Here is a 21,969-nt window from a genome sequence, read left to right as displayed (position 1 = left end):
ATATCTCCATGTTCTAACACCTGTTGTTGTTTTTTTTTTTTTTTTATAATATCACCCTAATGGGTGTGAGGTGGTCTCTCATTTTAGTTTTGATTTGCATCTTCTTTACTGTTAAAGATTGCATTTATTTATTTGTGAGATACACCAAGAGAGAGGTAGAGACATAGGCAGAGGGAGAAGCAGGCTTTCTGTAGGAAACCTGATGCAGGACTATATCCCAGGACCCCAGGGTCATGCACCAAGCCAAAAGCAGAGCTCAGCCAGTGAGCCACCCAGGAATCCCTAATTTGCATTTTTCTAAAGATTAGTGATGTTAAACATCTTTTCATGTGCTAATCTTCCATTTGCATGTCTTCTTTGGAGAAATATTTTTTTTGCCCATTTTTTAATCAGATTTTTTTGTTAAGTTGTAAGAGTTCTTTATATATTCTGGCTATTTAACTCTATACCAGATATATGATAGGCAAGTTATGTTTTGTTTAGTGTAAGCTATTTCAACTATTTAATATGTATGCAATATATTTTAGGGAAATTTCAACTTACAAAATCACTTAAAATACAGAATTCTATTACTAAGCTTTCTCTTGTTTTTCACAGTCACCTTTACTGTGTGATAAAAAATTGGTAGAAATTCTAATATGCATGACATTGGTGCTCATTTATAAGATATTCAAAAGTAAATATGCAGAATGCACTTTTGGGAACTTTAGATATGTGTTATTTTAAATCCTTTAAAAATGTATCCTGTTTTCTTATAGGCAACGTTAAATATCATTCACAGTGTTGTTCTCTCAGTTCTCGACAAAAACCGAAGGACCAGAGAATTGGAAGAGATTTCACAACAGAAGAATGTTACAAAAGACAATTCACTGGACACAGAGGTGGCTTATTTAATCCATGAAGGCATGTTTATAAGTGATGCATTCAATGAGAGTGAATTAACACCTATAGCAATTGATACTACCTCTCAAAGAAATGCATCTCCAAATAGTGAGCCCTGCAGCAGTGATTCGGTATCCGAACCAGAATGTACTACTGATTCTTCATCCAGCAAAGAACAGACATCATCATCTGCTACTCCAGGAGGTGTGGATATTATGTGAGTATAGTGACTGCTGCGAACTTTACATGACTTTGAGTCATCTTATTAATGGTTTCAACAAGACAGGTTATTGCAAGAACCATATGAACTTCAGTATTGGAATTTAATTTAACAAAAATAAATTAACTTTATGAAACAGATATCTTTTTGAAAATGTATGGAATGTAAAGTAATTGAGAACTGCAGAATTTTAAGGCTGGAAAGGAACCATTTAATTAAATGCCTTATTTCAGAGAGTTTAGTCCACTTATTTAAAGTTACTAGTGGTAGAACTTGTCTTGGAAATCAGATAAGCATTACCTTGTTTATTTTTCTTTCTTCTACTATGATACCTTTGTATTTTGTGTATAGTGAAGATCTGTTCGATTGACCATTTTTTTGTCAAAGATGTGAATTTGCAAGTGGATTACACCATCTTTTCAAACCTGACTTTTTAAAACTTATTTCGAAATAATTTCAAATTTACAGAAAAGTTGCTGGAGTTGTACAAAAGAAGTCATATATCCTTTACCTTGATTTCTCATTTCTTAACAGTTTACTGCATTGCCTTCTCTCTCCCTTCCTCTTTCTTGCTCCCTTCTCTTCTTGTCTCTGTTAATACTTTCTTCTGAATCATTTGGCAAAAGATTGGAGACATGATGTACCATTATCTCCATATTCTTCAGTGTATATTTCCTAAAATACAAGAATACTTTCTTAAATAATTACCATATGCCAATTAGAATAAAAAAAACATTGATACATTATTACCATCTAACCAAATTTAAAATTCACCTGTTGTCCCAATAATCTTTTGTATAGAGCAAAGCAAAGCTAATAAAATCTTTCAGTTCCAAGAACACAGTTTGGATTTAGTTATTAAGAATAACAAGAATTTGGTATGTACTTTTTTTCATTTTTATAGAAGTCAGGTTATGTCCCAGGAGCTTATAAAGGTTACAGTTATAGCATAAAGTCAGCTATCATACTCCTATCCCCACCAAAAAGAAAACCCTGAACTACATATTAATACAAATATTTTTCTCTGTTCAGGCTAATATTTCACATTTATTGGTTACGGTGCAGTCTGAAACTATTACAAAAGGTATAAAAACCTCTGTAGCATAGAATTAGTTTCTTTGATACAACAGTTCAGAGGTAAGAGGTCCACAATCACGAAAGCAGCTCTGCCATCCTCGTTTTGTAGCTTCCATCTGTTTCTAAAGAGGCAGCTTCAGCTTTTATAATCAAATCTGAATTCCTAACAATAGGATGGAGAGGAGAAAGAGCTGGTACCTGCCTTTTTTGTTTTAACTTTTTAATTGGAGCATAATGCACATATAGGCCAATACATCGGTTATCCGTTTTCACCTCAAATATCACAAAGTGAATACACTGGAGTAATCATCATCAAAGTTAAGAGATGGAACATCACCAGCTCTCTAGAAACCCCTCTTGTGATTATGTTTTTACTCTTTACCAAAGGAATCCATGAAAAGTGGTTCTTTTTTCTTGCCTTTAAACTTTATATAAATGGAACCATAAATGAAATCATATTCTTTTATCTCAAATCTCTTTCACTCAGCATTATTATGTTTGTGATGTTCTTCTAAGTTTTTGCATATAACAGTAATTTAATTTGTGTGCAGAATATTTCACTTTCTGACTATACCACAATGTATTTATCCTACCATAAATTAAATTTGAGTTATTTCCATTTTGATTGTTGTGAACATTCTTTTAAGTGTCTTTGGTGCACATGTTATAAGCATTTCTGTTGAATATTCTATGAATAAGGTATGTGAATGGTCAATTTGCAATCCCATCAGCAATGTGAAAGAGCTCCTGTCACTACACATCTTCATTTAGTCTTGATAACTGTCAGTCTTTCACATGTTTGCCATTCTGGCGGATATGTTGCAGGTATATTAGTCTTAATTTTTATTTTCCTGATGATTGGTAAGAGATCGTTTTTCATATATTCATTGGCTGTTTGGATGTCCTCTTCTGTGAAGAACCAATTCAAGTTCTTTGCCCACTTCCCTATTGGTTTCTCTTTTACCTATTGATTTATGGGAGTTTTTTATGTAGTCTCAACACAATCCTTTTGTTGGTTGTCCAGATTATAAGAATCTTCTAGTCTTATTTGGGGTCTTTGATGAACAAAAGTTCCTAGTTTTAATGTAATCCTGTGATTCACTCTTTTCCTTTGTGGTTTTTGCTTTTTTTTTTCTTTGTCTTATTTTTTTTTTTTAAAGATTTTATTTATTTATTCACAAGAAACACAGAGAGAGAAAGAGGCAAAGACACAGGCAGAGGGAGAAGCAGGCTCCATGCAGGGAGCCTGACTTGACGTGGACTCCATCCCAGGTCTCCAGGATCACGCCCTGGGCTGAAGGCAGCGCTAAATCGCTGAGCCACCTGGGCTGCCCTTCTTTGTCTTATTTAATAAATCTTTCCAAATTATCCTAAGGCCCTGATCATATTCTCTTATGTTATCTTCTAGAAGCTTTGTTGCCACCCTCATCACATTTAGATGTGCAATCCATCTGGAATTTATTTTTGTGTATAGTAATATGAGTCTTTTTTCTGTTTTCCCATATGTTTATCTTTCTGAACTCATATTTATTACTTCCACATAAAGAGTCCAGTGCTATTTTGATACCAGCTCCCACAGAACTGTTCCTTAAGGACAGCCACCTATTGTGTCCCCTCATGTACCTAGCACTTAAACACAATAAATGTTCAGGAAATATTAGTTCAGTTGAACTGAATATTAGCAATCATTCATAATTCTAGGTAAAAAAAAAAAAAAAAGAGTGCCTGTCATGAACTAACATCTCTCCTTCCTCCTTCCAGTGTGTCATCCTGGGCACCCATGCATAGATGGAGAAAATTATTTTTATATATTATTAGGGTAAAATATTTGTATTATCTGAGCTTGTTTAAGTGATGTTTCACCACACACACAAAAAGCATTTGATATATCACAGAATTTTTTATCAGATGTGAATTTACAACTTTTTGGTTTTTATTGGTATGCTACCCATCGAGAACAATATACTCACAATTTTCCACGACTTAATCTCTTTTGTCATTTTCAGGGTCAATGAAGACATGAAATTAACTGATTTAGAGCTAGAAAAACTGGCAAATAATATCCAGGAATTATTGTATAGTGCCTCAGATATATGCCATGATCGAGCTGTTAAATTTCTCATGTCAAGAGCAAAGGTTAGTTCTTTGATGAAATTTTAGATATTTTATGCAAAGTGTAATTATTTTGAAGATCTAGCATCATATCCTTGCTTGTGTCCCTATGTTGCCTATAATGCATATTATATTTTTAATATTTAATAAGGTTAATGATACTGGTGTGGCCAATTAGGAAGATGTTGAAATGTAAAATAATCCAAATAAAAGAAATAAGAAAATTTATTATTCTTTAAAAAAAAGATTGAAAGACTAATTTTTAAATTTAATGCCTTAATTAATTTGAAGTTAATATGCTATTTTATATATGTACATATTACATATATGTGTGTATAGCCACTATATTAATGAAAATGGTTGAAATCCAATATTGTGAACATTTTATAGTATGACTTGAATTTATTTGAGCTACTATATTATAAAGAGATCAGTGTAAAATTTAGGCATTTTAAGCTTTTTATGTTCAATTTCTGGAACTGAAGTATTGAGAAACTTCATTAAAAATGATTTTAAGGTAATGTTTATGCATTAACATATATTATTAAGATAATATAATTAACATATGTTAAACTAAATTGGTTTTATAGCTTATTCTTATTTGGTGTTATACCTAACTCTCTGTCATGATTTTTGTGTTATCTTTAAAATTTAGGATGGTTTTCTTGAGAAGCTAAATTCCACGGAATTCATAACACTTTCTAGATTAATGGAAACATTCATTTTAGATACTGAGCAGATCTGTGGAAGAAAAAGTATGTCATTACTTGGAGCACTTCAGAGCCAAGCTAATAAATTTGTAAACAGATTTCATGAAGAGAGAAAAACTAAGCTCAGGTATCATTACCATGTTCATTCTGTTCAGTTTTTTCCCTTTTCTTTACAAAACATGATTTATATTTAATTGATTGGCTAACCAGATCCCTGAAAAACTTTTTTCTTTTTTTTTTTTTTTTTTATTAAAGGCAGATTGTGGAATTAAAATCATATTTCTTGGCTTTTCAAAGTGGAATTAGAATGTTTATTTTTAAAAAAAAAAAGAATGTTTATTTTCATTAAAGTACTAATCAGAAAAATCCTCAATAGATTGACTTTTCCTTTCCTACTCAATGGGAACTTAATTATGTTTCACGATTCTTTTTGGTTAGACTAAGAAATATAAAAAGAAATATTTTCTGAAAGTACTCATATTGAATGATTATGAAATTATGAATTATTTTAATTTATTAAGGTATACATTTATTTTAGAAATCTTAGTACTATTAGCAGCTAATGGCCATTACTGTATAAAATGTAAATATGAGGTCTACCTGAATTTAACTAAGATACATGTAGTGTCTTTATTATTACTAAAAGATATGACAATAAAAAGTCATATGTACTCAGCTTTATCTTTTCTTTTCAATCAAAGAAGATGGTATTGAAATATTGTTAAAGTTTATCTTCTTTTTTTTCCTCTTTTGAATAGCCTCCTCTTAGACAATGAGCGCTGGAAGCAAGCTGATGTTCCTGCAGAATTTCAGGATCTTGTTGATTCTATATCAGGTGGAAAGATTGCTTTACCTGAAAAAAAGTCAGGGGGTATGTGTATTCTTTCACACACTCTTTTCTGATTTTATACTGTTTATTCATTTTATAGGAATGCTTAACATTTCTTGAATTGACAGTGCTTCTTGAAAAGCCTAGAACTAATAATGCCAGCTTAGTAAGTAATTGACTGGAATAGTTATCTGTGGTAATTTGTAATAATAATTTCAGATATGTATTGAATGTTAACCATATGCCAGACACTGGGCCAATTGCTTTTACATGCATTATTCCAGTTTATGAGCACAACAACTTATGATGAAGATGTTATTGTTAACCTTGTTTAACAGGAGATTTAAGGCTTCCAGGGATTAAGGAAATTTGTACAAATGATGAGCTGAGATTTGAAACCAGCTTTATATAATTTAATGGCTATGCTCACTGTACCATGTTTAAAGACATGAACACTAGTAAGCTTCTACTATGTGTCAAATATTAAGACAGAGTTAACAGTTATAATCCTCCTTTATTTTATTTTTTTTAAATATTATTTATTTATTTGTTTATTCAGAGAGAGAGAGAGAGAGGCAGAGACACAGGCAGAGGAAGAAGCAGGCTCCATGCAGGGAACCTGACGTGGGACTCGATCCCAGGCCTCCAGGATCACACCCCAGGCGGCACTAAACCACTACACCACCGGGGCTGCCCTATAATACTCCTTTAAAAGGGCTAAACCTAATGGAAAAAAAGATGTGGATTAGCAACCTTAAGTAATGCAGTAGTGATATAATAGAGAAAGCCAAAATGTAAAGAACTGTAGAAAAAGAAAACTATGAAGGAGACTCAGAAGGAAGGGCCAGAGAGATAGGAGGAAATCCAGAAGAATAAAAAAATAAAAAATTAGTTTCAAGAAAAGAATTGTTATTGGTATCAAATGACTGTTGGGTTTCATATGAAAGAAATATAATGACTGAAAGATACTTTTGTATGCCAATTAAAGTGGAGTTGTCAGGTAATAATAATGTAAGCTTATGTACAATTTACCCTGTAGTACCAGATTTGAAATTATAAGATTGTCCAATAGTTTTTTGAAAGTTTTGTTTTCAGGACGCGTGGGTGGCTCGGTGGTTGAGCGTCTGCCTTTGGCCCAGGGCATGATCTTGGAATCCTGGGATCAAGTCCCACATTGGGCTCCCTGCGTGGAGCCTGCTTCTCCTTCTGCCTATGTCTCTGCCCCGCCCCCCCAGCCCCCTCTCTCTCTGTGTCTCTCATGAATAAATAAATAAAATCTTAAAAAATAAGTTTTGTATTCTAAAAAATAAAAACTACAAATTAAATTTTTTGATTTTAAGTAGACCCCATGCCCATCATGGGACTTGAATTCATGATCAAGAGGTGCATGAGGCAACCAATTATCAGATATTTTCAATGGAGTATGTAGATGCATTTAATAAAAGTTTAATATTTTTACATAGAAATATTTTTGAATTGTGTATATCAACATTTGCACAAAATGCGCCTGTACTACAAGAGAAAGACTGAGTGAAAGACAAATAGTGACCACTAGTTTGACATGTAGGAGATCATTTGCAATTTTAATAATTCAGTAGAGTGACAGAGTCAGTTGGTAGTTGAGTACTGAGTAACTTGGAAGGTGAGGACTGGCAAACAAATCTAGCCTCCTTTTTTGACAAGTTTGGTTGTGAAGGGAAAGTGAGTGGTGAAGTAGCATTAGAGACCTAAGAGAATAATTAGGTAATTACTTTAATCCACTCAGGGAATTGAGAGAAACTGAATTATATTTTTATGTTTAACAGAAAGAGGAAGAAGAATAAACAGAAGAGTGGCATGTACTGAGTGTGAGGCAGGGCTCCTGGAATTAAATCTAGGGTTGAGGTGAAAGGCTGTCTCTTCTAACCCTGTGACAAGAGAGGTGGGATTAAGAACAGGTGTAAAGTAGAGTAATTCATACAGGACAGAGGGAAGAATTGAATGAATTAAGTAGATTTCTATTGCCTCATGATTATTGTTTAGTAGGTGACAGTGTTGGATTGTGGTCACAGTCTTTTAACTGATCACAGGATAGCAAAGCAAAAGTATTCAAGTGGCAAAGATTGAAGGAAAAAATAAAACACTGATTATTTTATATCACAAGTATAAAATTATAAGATTTATCTCTCATTTACTCTTTCAGGCTGTATTTGATGACTTCTCACTTTGTGAGGTGCTGTGCTAGATGACTATGACATGTTTTCTCTCCCTGAATAGCTCAAAGTGTTACAATTCACTCTCATGCAAACATAATAATTTTTTAATTAAAATGAGAGAGTGATTAAGTTAACTGTGGGGTTGTGTGTGTGTGTGTGTTTCAAAGTGAACTGTTTATTTTTACTTTCTCTTTGGAGGATACTGACAATAAGAGGTTTCTTTTATATACCTTACTTCTGTCCCAGTTTCCCCCCCCCCCCCGCCCTGAGCAAGAAGAAAGTACATGCTATTAGAAGTCCATTAACATTTTACTAGTTTTTACCAGTTAAGGATCCTTGGTTATTATTCATTCATCCACCATCCATTAATGAGTTACTAGCTGCTTGGTTAGGCATGGGGAAATGCAATTTAATGGATAGCAATTAATATTTAATTGAATGCTTACTTGATGCTACACAGTTTGTTCTAAATACTTTACATTGTTATCTCATTTATAGATCCACAAATTTGATACTGTTATATTCCCATTTGACAAATATGGAAACTGAGGCACAAAGAGATTAGGCAATTTGCCTAAGGTTACAGAGCTAGGAAGTGGTAGAGCTGGGCTCCAAATTCAGGCAGACTGACTTTAAGACCCTTTCTCTACATTATTGTGCTCTGCCGATTCTCTGCAATGTGGAGAATTGATTAAGACACTATCCCTGTCCTCAAAAATTTAATCCGACATACAGAATGAATTGTAGTTAGAAATTGTATCACTGAATTTCTTTCCTTTAAAGAAATGAGGAAGGTAGATATTTAATGCCAAGTCAAAGGGACTTGAAGCTGAGGGAAGCATGATGACTCGCTCATGATAATCTAATTGATTTGGCTGATTCAGGACAGTAATCCAGTCTCCTGTTCTTTTTACCTCAACATGCTGAATTTTGTTTTATAATAAAAAAAACCACATGCTGAAAATACAGTAATTTCTGTAGTAAAATTGAAAATTGAATATATATTATATATAAATATAAATTAAAGATATACTCTTTCCATTGAATATAGGAATTAGCTTGTATTCTAAGAATTATAATAAAGATAATCAGTTGAAATTCTAGTTCTGCCTTTTCAAACTAATATTTTTTTCCTTACCACTTACTGATCACCTACCATGTGCCAGACCTAGGATAGGCGGTTTGTAGTCCTGAATTCTGTTGTTAACAATAGAATGATAAATACTGTTATCCATGTTTAATGGACACAGATGTTGAGACTCAAAGAAGTTAGCTAATTGAAACAGGTCATGCATCCAGTAACCAGCAGTACTGGAACTCAAATCCAAATTTCTCTGATTCCAAACTTAATATATTTTATTCTGTGCCAAATTGCTTCTCAAGAAGTCAACATTTGTTTTCAGAAATAAGATAGTTTTAGGCCCTACTAGGCCCTAAATTGGGCCCTAAAATCTTTTGTAGTTTTTTCCTAGTTTAAATTTTTTTCTCTAATAATTTCTTTCATCTTGTTCCTATGTCTCTCATGGTTATTTGCTTAACTCTCTAGCTACAGAAGAAAGGAAACCAGCTGAAGTTCTCATTGTTGAGGGACAACAGTATGCTGTCGTTGGGTGAGTGACACATTTTTCTTTATTATTAAGTCAGTTATTTTAAAACATAAGTCTTCTAATTCCCCTTGATGTGAATTGGAAATTTTAGATTAATGATTTCAAATCTTATAAACAATTATGACTTCTCTCCTTAACTATCCTTTATCTTGTTACTCTTGCTTGATGGAAGTGGTACCCCTCTGGCTCTTCAGACAAAAAGACCACTCCCCCCAAAATTTGGCTCCCTAGCTAAGGGGAGAATATTTTATCTTCTGAGAGAATATTACAAAAGATAAACAGTGGACCCCTGCCCAGTAGAGCAGACACTAGAAATATGCATGGAGAGTAATACATGGTCTGACAATTTAGCTGTGATAAGGGCTAGGCACTTTCTTGAATCATTACTTTCTGATATCCTTCAGACTTTTTTTTCTTCAGACTTTTTTTTTCTTCAGACTTTTATAAAACTATTTTACGTGGATCACTCATTTCTGAGCATCTCATTGAACTTGGAGGTCCCATAATGGCTCTATTCACCTTAACCTCAATCTTATTTAACCTCCCAGTAGTGTCCCTTTTCAGTTTATGACATGTTCAGGTAACTTCCTCATGTTAAGAAAACCTTTTGTGACTTACCAGTAACTGTTTAGGAGATACCATTGTTCTTTGAAGCCACAGTTTCTCTTTCGTCTAACCAAGAAAATCAAGACTAGGTTCCCATTGTTAATTCAGCAGTTCATGATTGAGCACCTACTATATAACCAGCAACACTGGGTAGGCTTTTTGTCAGTGTTTCTGAAATGCCAAGGAATGGGATACTTGCTCTCTCATATATTTTTTTGAGGGAGGTGGGCAAAGGGAGAGGGAGATAGAGAATCCCAAGCAGGCTCCACGCCCCAGGATACCCCAGGATGTCTTATTGAAGAGACTTACTTATTAGGAATGCCACACAGAGAGTTATGTGCCAATGCATAAAACTTAAGGTACTCATTCTACCTGTAATTGCATGACCCTGAAAATGAGTGCCCTTAATTTTGCACCCTAGGAATCTGTCTTGCCTCACCTTAGTCCCTACTCTGCTGCATTTATAGGTAAAACACATAATTTCATAGTTATCAAGATCAGTATTGACTTTTATGTGTTGAATCATTTTAACTTTCTTGTTTTGAGTGCTTATTGGGTCATATTTCTTTTCTTACAGAACTGTATTGCTCTTGATAAGAATTATCCTTGAATATTGCCAGTGTGTGGACAATATCCCATCTGTTACTACTGACATGCTTACACGTCTGTCAGATTTATTGAAGGTGTGTATGATTTCACTCTGTGATGGAAAAATAATTGGAAGAAGTAACTCATTAGAGTATAACTAACCTTCAAACTAAGACGTTTCAGGGTTAAGTTATTTTTAAGACATTAATTTTGTGACATTTGATTGTGGTTGCATCACAACATGTTACTGGAAGAAGGCCGTCTGCTTCCTTCTCACTTCACTTTTAGTGATTCCTCATTATACCCATAGAGTTGTTAATGACATTGGAGACAGGAGATGATTTGTTCGTTAGGTGCTGAACATGACTGAGGCCACTTAGGTCAAAAAACCTGGACTGGTTTCAAATGTGCATGGAAGGAATTCACTGAACTTTACAAAATTCATCTCACTAAGGTTAGAGATTTTTCTTAAATCATTCTTTCAGAACCATTGATGTAAAATGAAAATGTGGTGATAATCTTATTCAGCCATTTCATTTTAACAGATATTTTTAACTGCTAGCATAAAGAAAAAGTTTTTTTTCAAATGTCTAATCAATTAATTCTGCCCCCAAATTGAGTTGTCATATTTTAGTCCAGAAAGATTTTGTTACCCTTTTGAAAATAAGACTCTCCAATAAGAATGACTGAAACTGAACTAGTTTTTTTTTAATTGAAGTATAATTAACATATAGTGTGCTGTTTTAGTGAAACTGAAGTAGTTTATGAATGCAGATTATAATTTCTGAACAATTGTTTTTTAGAATTCCACTTTTTTCCTACCAGACAATAAATATCATTTAGGAACACCCCTCCCCCTTTTTTTGTCATTACATAAATAGATCCTAACTGCTTCTACTAGAAAATTCATTTGGTCCTTGAATGAGAGAAAAGAGGAATGTATTTTTAGAACTGTAAACACAACGCCAGCATATATAGAACAGTTTTTAATAAATTGTTGGGCTTTTTTTTTTCTCCTTCCTTTGTTAGTACTTCAATTCAAGAAGTTGCCAGTTAGTTCTTGGAGCTGGTGCACTGCAAGTTGTTGGACTAAAAACAATAACGACAAAAAATTTGGGTATGGATTCTTGCTTTTAATTCACATGCTGAGATTTTACAATGAGATCACCATACTCATTGTGTTTTTATTATACCTGATGTTTTATGACTCTAATTAAAGGCTCTAAAAGTAGTAAATGCTACTTCACTCTTTTGTGTGTTACTGAAAAATTAACTTCTAGGGAAATGTTATGAGGAATTTCCACTATTTGGAAGTTGCATCACTATAGAAAATGTTAAGATATAATACATATGTGGTGCTTTGAGGTGAAAGGTATCTGGATGTCAGAAGAGAATCAGTTGTCCCGTTAGCTTCCTCATGTCTGTAATACTAACAACTTGAGTTCATTGGGGAAAGCAGCATATTTACTACATCGTTCAGTTCCATATCATTTTTTAAAAAGATTTTTATTTATTTGAGTGATAGAGAGCATGTGAGTGGGGAGGGGCATAGGGGGAAAGAGAAAGTATCTGAAGCAGACTCCACACTGAGCATGGAGCCCAATATGGGGCTCTATCCCATGACCATAGGATTATGACGGGAGCTGAAACCGAGAGTCAGATTGCCCAACTGACTAAGCCATCCAGGCGCCCCACAAATCATTTTGTTAAAGTGAAATAATGTTGCTGCTTTCTGCCAGTGTGTTCTTCATTTATGAAATAAAGTATGTGAAAATAATTGACATTTTTAATTTAATTTGATATTTAATTAAACTCCACTAATATCTTGTTTTGTTTCTCCCTGATATATTCACTACTGGGATCTTCAGCTCTTTCTTCACGTTGTTTGCAGTTAATTGTGCACTACATTCCTGTGATCCGGGCTCATTTTGAAGCTCGGCTGCAGCCTAAGCAATATAGCATGCTTAGGCATTTTGATCATATCACTAAGGTACTTTTCCTTCTATTTTCTACTGGAATTTCATAATTGTTAAGTACTTTTTAGATGTGACACAGGGACTTTAAAATATAATGTTCTTTCTCGTTACAGGACTACCATGACCACATAGCTGAAATATCAGCTAAGCTTGTAGCGATAATGGATAGCTTATTTGACAAGCTATTATCTAAGGTAATGATTTATGGAAATTATTAGGCATTGATTAAAGGTACCATGCCTTTTCACAGTTGTCTAAACAATCAAATTATTTAGGGTTTAGAAAAACTCAATAGAATGTTCAGATTGCCTGAATAATGGATAATCATCTCCTAAGGGGTTGGAACGGGGAAGGAGGAGATTATTTTAAGAATGATAGAAACCGTATATAGAAGTTTTTATATTAGCTGCATTGACAAATATGTACCTTCTTCAAACTAGGTTTTAGTCTGAAAGTCTTTCAGAGACAGAATTGAGAGAACAAAGATGAGAATAGAGAAATAATTTGTCATAAGGTGTGTTCTTATTTTCCAGCCTGAAGTGCCAGAGTCTAAGGTGCTCTGTTATTTCCCTCATAGATCATCAATTTCAGTATCTGTTTCTTGTTTGTTTCCCATTCCAAATGGGTCATTAAAAGAAGCAGTGGTTTCCAGCAGGGCTTCCCCATCCTGGAAGGTATCTTTAGAAAAATGCCACTTAATCAGGCCTAGTCACTTTGCCTTACCCTTCACTCTTCACTCCTATCTTCCTACTTCAACTTCCTACTTCTCCTGTTACCTTGACCTATTACATTCTCCCAGTATTAGCAAGTCTCTCTTTGCCACTCCATATCCTGGTGGTTTTCATGGGTTGCCTGGGAGTTTAGCTCTGTATTTAATTCATCCCAAGATAACAGACAGTATTTACAGTATTTGGTTTGGGTTAGCCTCTTAATTGTAGCTTTTTGTTTTCTTATCTGAAAATTTAATATAGGGAAAGAAGGATAACACAGTAATAGAGGCTGATTCTAAAAAGCTAATAAGTAATGGTACCATTGCTTGGATAGAATGAAACATTAACATCTTTTTTTTTTCTTTTTTTTGAAACATTAGCATCTAATTGTACTACTGGCTAAACTAATGTCCCAGCCATAATTTATTCATTCATTCATTCCTTTATTCATTCAGGAAGTTGAACTGTGTGAGGTACGTGGGACACATAGGGTGAAGAAATCTTCAGTGTTGTCCCTCAAATAGTAAAATATCTAATAGGAGAAGCATATCGATAATTATAACAGGAGGGTAGAGTATGTCAAGAGCCATAAGTACAGAATTGATTTTGTGCTATTAGAGCTTTTAATGCTTTTTGAGGAGCTGATTACCAGCTGAGGAGGGAGATCTGGGAAAGCCTCATGGATGAGGCATGCACGTAAGTTTTGCTTTTAAACAAACATAGGCATGATCAGGTCAAATAAAGGTGAGCTAATGAGATGCTCTGAGGTAATAGCGGGTAGGAATCAAGAGGAAGGGTTTTGGAGTCCAATAGACCTAAGTTCACATTCAGTGTTTGTCCCAGAATAGCCACTGAAGCACCTTGGGCAAATTAATCTCCTCAAGCCTCAGTTTCTGGCTTTAAATGGGGAAAATAATAGAGCCTTATAAGGTTATAGTGATGATTAATGAGATAATATTTATATGGAGTGCCTTTTTTTTTTTTTATCATATGTCTGACTATAGCAAGTTTCCAGTAAATGTTGGCTGCTAATGCTTTTGCTGATGTTGTTAATAACAAAGGCAAGTTATTCCACTTAGCTAATGTATTAGGGTGAATGAACCAAGGAATGGGAGGTATGGTGGAAAGGCAAATAAAGAGTTTTGACTTCCAGTGGAAAGCTAAACAATTTAAGTCAGGCTTGTAGGGCTATAACTTGCATTCCAAAAAATTCACTCTTTCTAAGTATACAGTTGGCTAACTTTAACCTATGTGTTGGTAGAACTACCACAATCAAGATACGCAACAGCTGCATCACTGTTAAACATTCTCTGGAGCACTTCTGTAGTCAGTTCTCTCCCCACATCACAAAACTTTGACAACTGATCTGATTTTCATCTATGTAGTTTGTTTTTTTTCCAGAATGTCCTTTAAATGGAATTAGAATGTAGCTTGTTGTCCCAGGCTCCTTTCATTTAGCATAGTGCTTTTGAAATTCATAATATGTGCTAGTGGTTTGTTCCTTTTTGTTACAGAGTAGTATCCACTGTATGGATGTATCACTGTTTAGTCATCCATTTATCAGTGGATAGTCCTTTGGATTCTCTCTGGTCTTTGGCTTTTATGAATAATGCTGCTATAAACATTCACGTGCACATCTTTATGTGGGCACATGTTCCATTTCTTTGTGTAATACCTTCGAATAGATTGATGGTTGTATAGAAATGTAAAACTTTGTGACACTTCATTAAAACTGCCAATTTTTTTTTCCAAAGGGACTATACCATTTTTCCCCCTCCTTGTGATATATGAGAGTTTAGATGCTTTTCACCTTCACCAGTGCTTTCTATTGTATGTCTGTTTGTTTTTTAATGTATCTGTATGGAATAGTATCTCATTGTGGTTTTAGTTTACATAATAACTTAGATGTTGAGTACCTTTTCATGTATTCGTTTCCACCCATGTCTTTGGTAGAGTGTTTAAACTTTTAGTTAACTTTTAAAGATTGGGTTATTGAGTTTTAAGAGTTGTCTATATATTCTAGATATAAGTCCTTTATCAGATATGTATTTCCTAAGTGTTTTCTCCCAGTCTGTCACTTATCTTTTCATTTTCTTAACAGTGTCTTAAGAACAGTTTTTAAATTTTGATGAATTCATTTACCAGTTTTTTCTTTTATTGTTCATGGTTCTTATGTCCTATACTAAGGAATTTTTGTATAATCCAAGTCACAAAGATAGTTTTCAGTGTTTTCTTCTGAAAGGTTTATTGTTTCAGGTTTTATGTATATATCTGTGATCCATTTCTAGTTGATTTTTATATATTCTTTTTTCTGGATAGTTCTGACACCTTTTGTTGAAAAGACTGTCCTTTCTCCATTGGCATCTTTGTTGAAAATCTCAATTGGCTCTTTTTGTGTGGGTCTATTTTCAGATTTTCTATTCCGTTCCATTGATCTGTAAGTCTGTCTTACAGCAATACCTTGTCTTAATGTTGTAACTATCATAGCATTATTATAAGTCTTGGAATCAGACTTGGAAGTAAAGCCTTCTCAGTGTTCCCACCCCTCCTCCAGTGGTAGCCAACCTCTGCTTTGATTAGTTTTTGATCCTGGGCTTAGAAGTATTTTTTTGTTTTTATCCTCACAGCCCTGGGGATAAAAGAATTTGGTGCCCTTTCTCTATGACTTTAGGCTTTTCCTTTTATAAGAGGAGGGTGCAGGGAAGTGGGCAGCACTTGTTCCTTTTCTCTAGTGGCAGCCAGTTACCTCCTGCTTGCCTGTGTTACTACTGAGAGTGACTCTGTGGTCTCCAGTTCTGACCTCAGTGTTGCTTGTGAGTACCTGGAGACCTGTGGAGAAGAATTTGTGAGTGAGTGCAGATTGCGCTGTGGCCAGAATTCTCACTTACTGTAAACATATGCTAGTCCATATATGGCCATTGGGAATTTGTGAAAATGTTAGTTTTCTGTCTGAGGTAGTCACCTCTTCTTCCTATGCTCTGCCAAAGTGAGACAGTTTCTCTGTGCTATCTCTGTGGAAGTAGAACCCAAAAGTTTTTAAATTAACAAATCACATGATTAGAATTGCACTTTAGAAGGATTTATCAGATAGCATGTACAGTGGATTTGAGGTGATATGGCGTGTCCTTTGTTTGGAATGCTTTCACTTAATTTTTTTTCATTTGAAGACTCAGCAGCTCAGGTGTGCTGCTCTGGAAGCCATCTATGCTGTTGCCTATATTTCCTTCACCCGGGTTCTTGTGGCATGCGGGATCCACTTTCTGGACTGCCAATCAGCTTTTAGGCTGTCCGCTCCCCAGAGATCTCTGTCTCTGATTCATCCTTGTACACTAGCCGGCATAGTATCTGATGCATTCATTCAATCATACACATTCACACACACATACACACACACATACACCTACATACCTACATACACACACACACACACACACACATGTTCATATATACACACATCTAAGAAAATATGTATCCAGAGCTTACTGTGTACTAGTCAGTTTTATTAAATGTTTGTTGACCTTATATTTGGACTCATTAAAATGTGACTACATTTTTTTCAGGTGAGAATCTTGAAGACCTTACCTAGGGCAGTGTTTCTTAACGGAGATAGCTTTGTCCTCTGAGGACTTTCAGAAGTGTTGGAAACATTTTTGGTTGTCACAGTTTGGGGAGTGGGATGATACTGGTAGCTAGAGAAGAGAGGTCAAGAATGCTACTGAACATCCTATATATAATACACAGGATAGCCCAAACAACAAAAAACAAGGTAATCCAAAATGTCAGTAGTGTAGAGGTTGAGAAATTCTGACCTGCAGTAGGAATGTGCAAAATAATCTGAAAGTACATTTGATGGCACTTAGCCACTGAGGAATAAAAACTGACTGGGAGATTTCCAGTCTGTGTGAGCAGGAGGATTGTAATACCAGCAATAGTAATTGAAACATGAAAGAGGAGCGGGTTGGGGAAAGCTCATGGTAAACTCAGGGATGGTATGGAACATTTAGGAAATGTGTGACTTAATAAAATGGTTCAGGACTAGAGATATATTAGAAGTTGTTAGGTTGAGATTGATAAGAGAGAAAGAGGGGACAATAAGGAGGAGTAAAATTGAGGAAGCTTTGTGCTTAGGAGACATAAGACGAGGAAGGTCAGGAGGGGAGGAATCAGGAAAGCATTTCATTCCATGAGGACCAAGGACCATGTTTCAAGTGTGACGTGTGTGAATACTGCAGAGCAATGAGGAAGAAGAATGCCTAGGGAAATTACTAAATTTGGAAGTTAAGATGTCTTCAGTGATTTTTGCAGAAAGACATTTCAGAAGATTGTTGTTAATAGTGGAGGAAAGTGCTTTGGGTAGTGGCAAGAACCAAATTTTAAGGGTTGAGAATAAAGGAGTACAGTATCAAGTTTTGGTGACTGGAGAAATATGATGGTGAAGGTAAGATGGAAAGGATAGCATCTCTAGGGGAGGCAGAGGTGAAGGAAGGTTTTAGGGGGTGTACTAGTTACCTGGAGCTGCCATTACAAATTACCAAAGACTGAGCGGCTTTAAAACCACAGAAATATATTCTCTCATGGTTCTGGAGGCAAGAAGTCCTAAATCAAAGTGTTGTCAGCCATGCTCCCTCTAAAGGCCTTAGCAGAGAGTCTTTCTAGCTTCTGGTGCTTGCCATCAGTTGTTGGCATTCTCTGGCTTGTAGATGCATCATTCCGATTTCTGCCTCTGTCTTCATGTGGCCATTTTCCTTCTGTGTGTCTGTGTCTAAATTTCCTTCTCCTTTCTTTTATAAAGACACCAGTCAGTGGATTTAGGGCCCACTCTAACCAGTATGACCTTACAAGATTCTAAGTGAACATGAATTTGGGGGGGGATACTGTTCAACCCAGTACAGGATGGTAGTTCGATATGGGGACATTACCACAATGAAATAACTATTTCATACCCACTAGGATGTCTAAATAAAAAAGACAGACAATAACAAGTATTGGTGGAGGATGTGGAGAAATTGGAGCCCTCATACACTGCTGAATAGGATTGTAAAATGATATAGCTACTTTGGAAAAAATTTTGGCATTTTCTCAAAGATTAAAGTTACCATATGACACAGTAATTCCATTTCTAAGTATACACCCCAGAGAATTAAAAAACATTTTTCACACAGAAACCAGTACATGAATGTCCATAGCATTATTATTCATAATAGCCAGAAAGTGGAAAGAACCCAAATGTCCATCAGCTGATGATGAGATAAATTATGGTATATTCATACAGTAGAATATCATGCTGCCCCTTGAAGGACGAAGTATTGATGCGTGTTAACAACTTGGAAGACTGTTGAAAGCATTATGCTAAGTGAAAGAAGCCAGTCACAAAAAGCCACATATTGTATGATTACATTTATGGAAATTAGTAGTTGCCAGGAGCCGGGGAGCGTGGGGCATAGGGAGTAACTGCTGATGGTTATGGGTTTCTTTTGGGGTGATGAAAAAGTTCAGAAATTAATAGTGATGGTTGTATGAGTTTACTAAAAACCAGTTAATTGTATACTTTAAAAGGGTGAATTTTATGGTATGTGAATTGTATCTTAAAAGTGTTATTAATAAAAAAAGATAAGGGGGTATTTTATATATTTCAGGCTGAGGCAAGGTAAAACGCTAGGTGATCACAACTTTTCTTATTTTGGTGCACTCACATGGTGACTTCTACATGGTTCTAAGAGCATTATATTGGAACTCATCATTTTAATAAACTCTGTAAGATTAGTACATTAAATTATTTAGCCCAGGGATCCCTGGGTGGCTCAGCAGTCTGGCGCCTGCCTTCGGCTCAGGGTGTGATCCTGGAGTCCCAGGATCGAGTCCCATGTCGGGCTCCCTGCATGGAGGGAGCCTGCTTCTCCCTCTGCCTGCGTCTCTGCCTCTCTCTCTTTCCGTATCTCTCATGAATAAATAAATAAAATCTTTAAAAAAAGTAAATTATTTAGCCCAGACAAGTCTTGTAAATTAAAATAGTATATAATTTGTGAATTATAAACTGTGGGCCAGAGATGGTTATATGGATGATATTGGTGTATTGTTCAATTGTAAGGATAGTAAAATGAATTTACCTGTTTAAATTTTCAGTATAGATCATTGCTGAAAAGTCTTTCTTTACCATAGTGAGGCTAAATATGATTACTGTATATTGGCCTACCTACAAAAGAAAAAATTTTAATCCTACCAGAGTCCTATTGATTTCAGATCTGATCATGTTGACACATTCTGAAAATTATGTTTAAAAATAATCTGTTCATTTGGAGGGCCTAAAGATTCATCATTGTATATTGAGCCAGATTGGTAGCTAACATTTTTTGTGTAAATATTTTGTATCAAGCACTGTTGTGTATCCTTATGAGCCATCTTTTTAAGTCCTCACAGCAAGCTCTTTGAGATAGAGAATGAAGTAACTTTAACTTGCCCATTGTCACATAGCTAAGAATTTGAAGAGCTGGGATTTGAACCGAAGTAGTCAATCTTAAGGGAAGTAGCCTATGTTCTTAGCCACTAAATTATGCCGGCTTTCTCAAAGTAGATTAGGATATTTAATGAAAAGTTCTTGAGATTTGCATGAGTAGCACAGATCATAGTTGAAGTGTAAGCTTCAACAATATCAGAGTTAGGCATGTAAGGGCTGAAAACCTACGTCTGAGGGAACAGTAGGAACATTAAACAATCCAGAGGATATGACATAATTCTCATTATTTTTCCCTGCCAGTATGAGGTGAAAGCTCCCGTTCCTTCTGCCTGTTTCAGGAATATTTGTAAGCAAATGGCAAAAATGCATGAAGCTATATTTGATCTTCTTCCAGAAGAACAAACACAAGTGAGTAGTAATTCCTAAAACTGCTTTTTGATATATAACATATGCATGCAGAATTGGAGTATTTTTACATACTTTTGGTGCATTTAAGCCTAGTTCATATTCCAATATGATTATTAGTTTTTTCAGCTGTTACATTGACCTGTGGAACGTGGATGAAAATTTCTGATTTCAAAGTGCCCCTAGCTCTAACAGGCCAGGGCAATACTGTTCTGCTCTATGTCAGCAATTATAAAAAGCAGATTTTTCATTTGTCCATTGACTATCAGAGATCTCAGAGTCTACTTCCATCATTCATTATATTATTAGTTTGAAAATTAGAGTTGGCATTTATCAACAGTCAAATATACTGATGTTCTTATAATCCAAATGGGATAGTGGAGGAATTAGTGATGGAATTAATAAGACACATAAAGTAACTCAATCAGTATACCTCATTAATAGTTGTTAGATCAGCACAAGTGATCTGTAGTAGGCATAACGGAAAACAGCAAAATGGGTAGCCTTTGGCACTTCTCACCTCTGAAGTATCCATCCTTTGTCCCTATAATCTTTCCTATAAAAATGTTACACAGAATTCTCATCACTGTTCACCAACATTCCTACCACCCCCCCCCCCCCCACTTGCTTGGTTCCCTTCTCCTGGTACTTAGAAGTTTCCAGTATTTTTTTTTTTCCAATCATCTTTACCCACCTTAGCGTGTTCCCTCTATACCAGGTTATCTCATTCAAGCCTAGCTGTAGAATGATACAGTGTTAGACTACAAGCCTAGTTGTATGACTAATGACTTTTCACTGGGATTTTTGCTATTCAGATAAATTTGTTATTGGAGTTTACCTCTAATTGGTTGAGTACATGGAAATGGTAGTTTTGGGAGCGAAAAGTAACTTTCTTAGTGTCTCTTGTCTACTCTTTCTTCTGCTGGGTCTCCTTTCCCATACCACCTCAGACTTCCATCCTATAGTAGCTATTACTGTTTTTCTTCATGCTTCCCTAGATTTTCATTAATCATTCCAAACTCATGATTAAATATCATCCAACTCCTTTGAGGGCTCACTGAGGACTGAGAAGGAGCCATAAGATATGGAGCACCCACTTGGGGGTCTTTTTTCTTCCTCATTTCTTCCCAGTCAAGCCATCCTTCTCATTCCAAGTGTAAAATCTCCCACCTCTGATTCTGACCTTCTGGATTTGTCATCTTGAGTTCTTATGGCCAGGTCAGGGAGCTGGGCATCCAGGTATTCCATGTGTTTTTTTATCTGCATCATAATTTAAAGGGAGCTCTTGTCAAAGCTGAGTAAGAATTAGATTTTATGTCAGTATTGTCACTTGAATACCAGTAATTCCACAAAACTTCCATAGATGACTTTACATATATTTTCCCCCAACAGAAGATATATGTTACTCCACAAAATCGTTTTCAGAGAGTAACTCTATTTCCCACAGAAGTTTTGGGTCATTGCAACAAAAATGTGCATGCAGGAGCAATAAAATACTTTCAAGTAATTTTACCAGTTTGGAAGGATGAAAGTACCTTTGCCTCTACCATTGTAACTTTTTTTTCTATCACATTCCTATTTAATATATTACAGAATTC

The 21,969-nt window shown here is 35.2% G+C and overlaps 1 protein-coding gene across 12 annotated transcripts in view; it reads left to right on the top strand.

Annotated features, from left to right (window-relative positions):
* The window catches only part of VPS54 (VPS54 subunit of GARP complex), a 78,003-nt gene that overhangs the window by 50,237 nt on the left and 5,797 nt on the right, over positions 1–21,969 (top strand). For 11 of the 12 annotated variants that reach the window (XM_049115582.1, XM_049115580.1, XM_025469127.3 and 8 more), the window contains 10 exons: positions 759–1,099; positions 4,186–4,315; positions 4,947–5,128; positions 5,760–5,872; positions 9,572–9,635; positions 10,816–10,921; positions 11,856–11,943; positions 12,695–12,816; positions 12,916–12,996; positions 20,267–20,374. In XM_049115582.1, the coding sequence (XP_048971539.1) occupies positions 759–1,099; positions 4,186–4,315; positions 4,947–5,128; positions 5,760–5,872; positions 9,572–9,635; positions 10,816–10,921; positions 11,856–11,943; positions 12,695–12,816; positions 12,916–12,996; positions 20,267–20,374 (1,335 nt within the window). Of the gene's footprint in view, positions 1–758; positions 1,100–4,185; positions 4,316–4,946; positions 5,129–5,759; positions 5,873–9,571; positions 9,636–10,815; positions 10,922–11,179; positions 11,281–11,855; positions 11,944–12,694; positions 12,817–12,915; positions 12,997–20,266; positions 20,375–21,969 lie in introns of those variants that run through there. The other variant, XR_003144841.3, reaches the window with a different exon arrangement.

This window comes from Canis lupus, chromosome 10, assembly GCF_003254725.2.
Source record: "Canis lupus dingo isolate Sandy chromosome 10, ASM325472v2, whole genome shotgun sequence".
Lineage (NCBI taxonomy): Eukaryota > Metazoa > Chordata > Mammalia > Carnivora > Canidae > Canis > Canis lupus.
The sequence above is the reverse complement of the archived record's forward strand: the minus strand, read 5'-3'. Positions and strand labels throughout refer to the sequence as shown.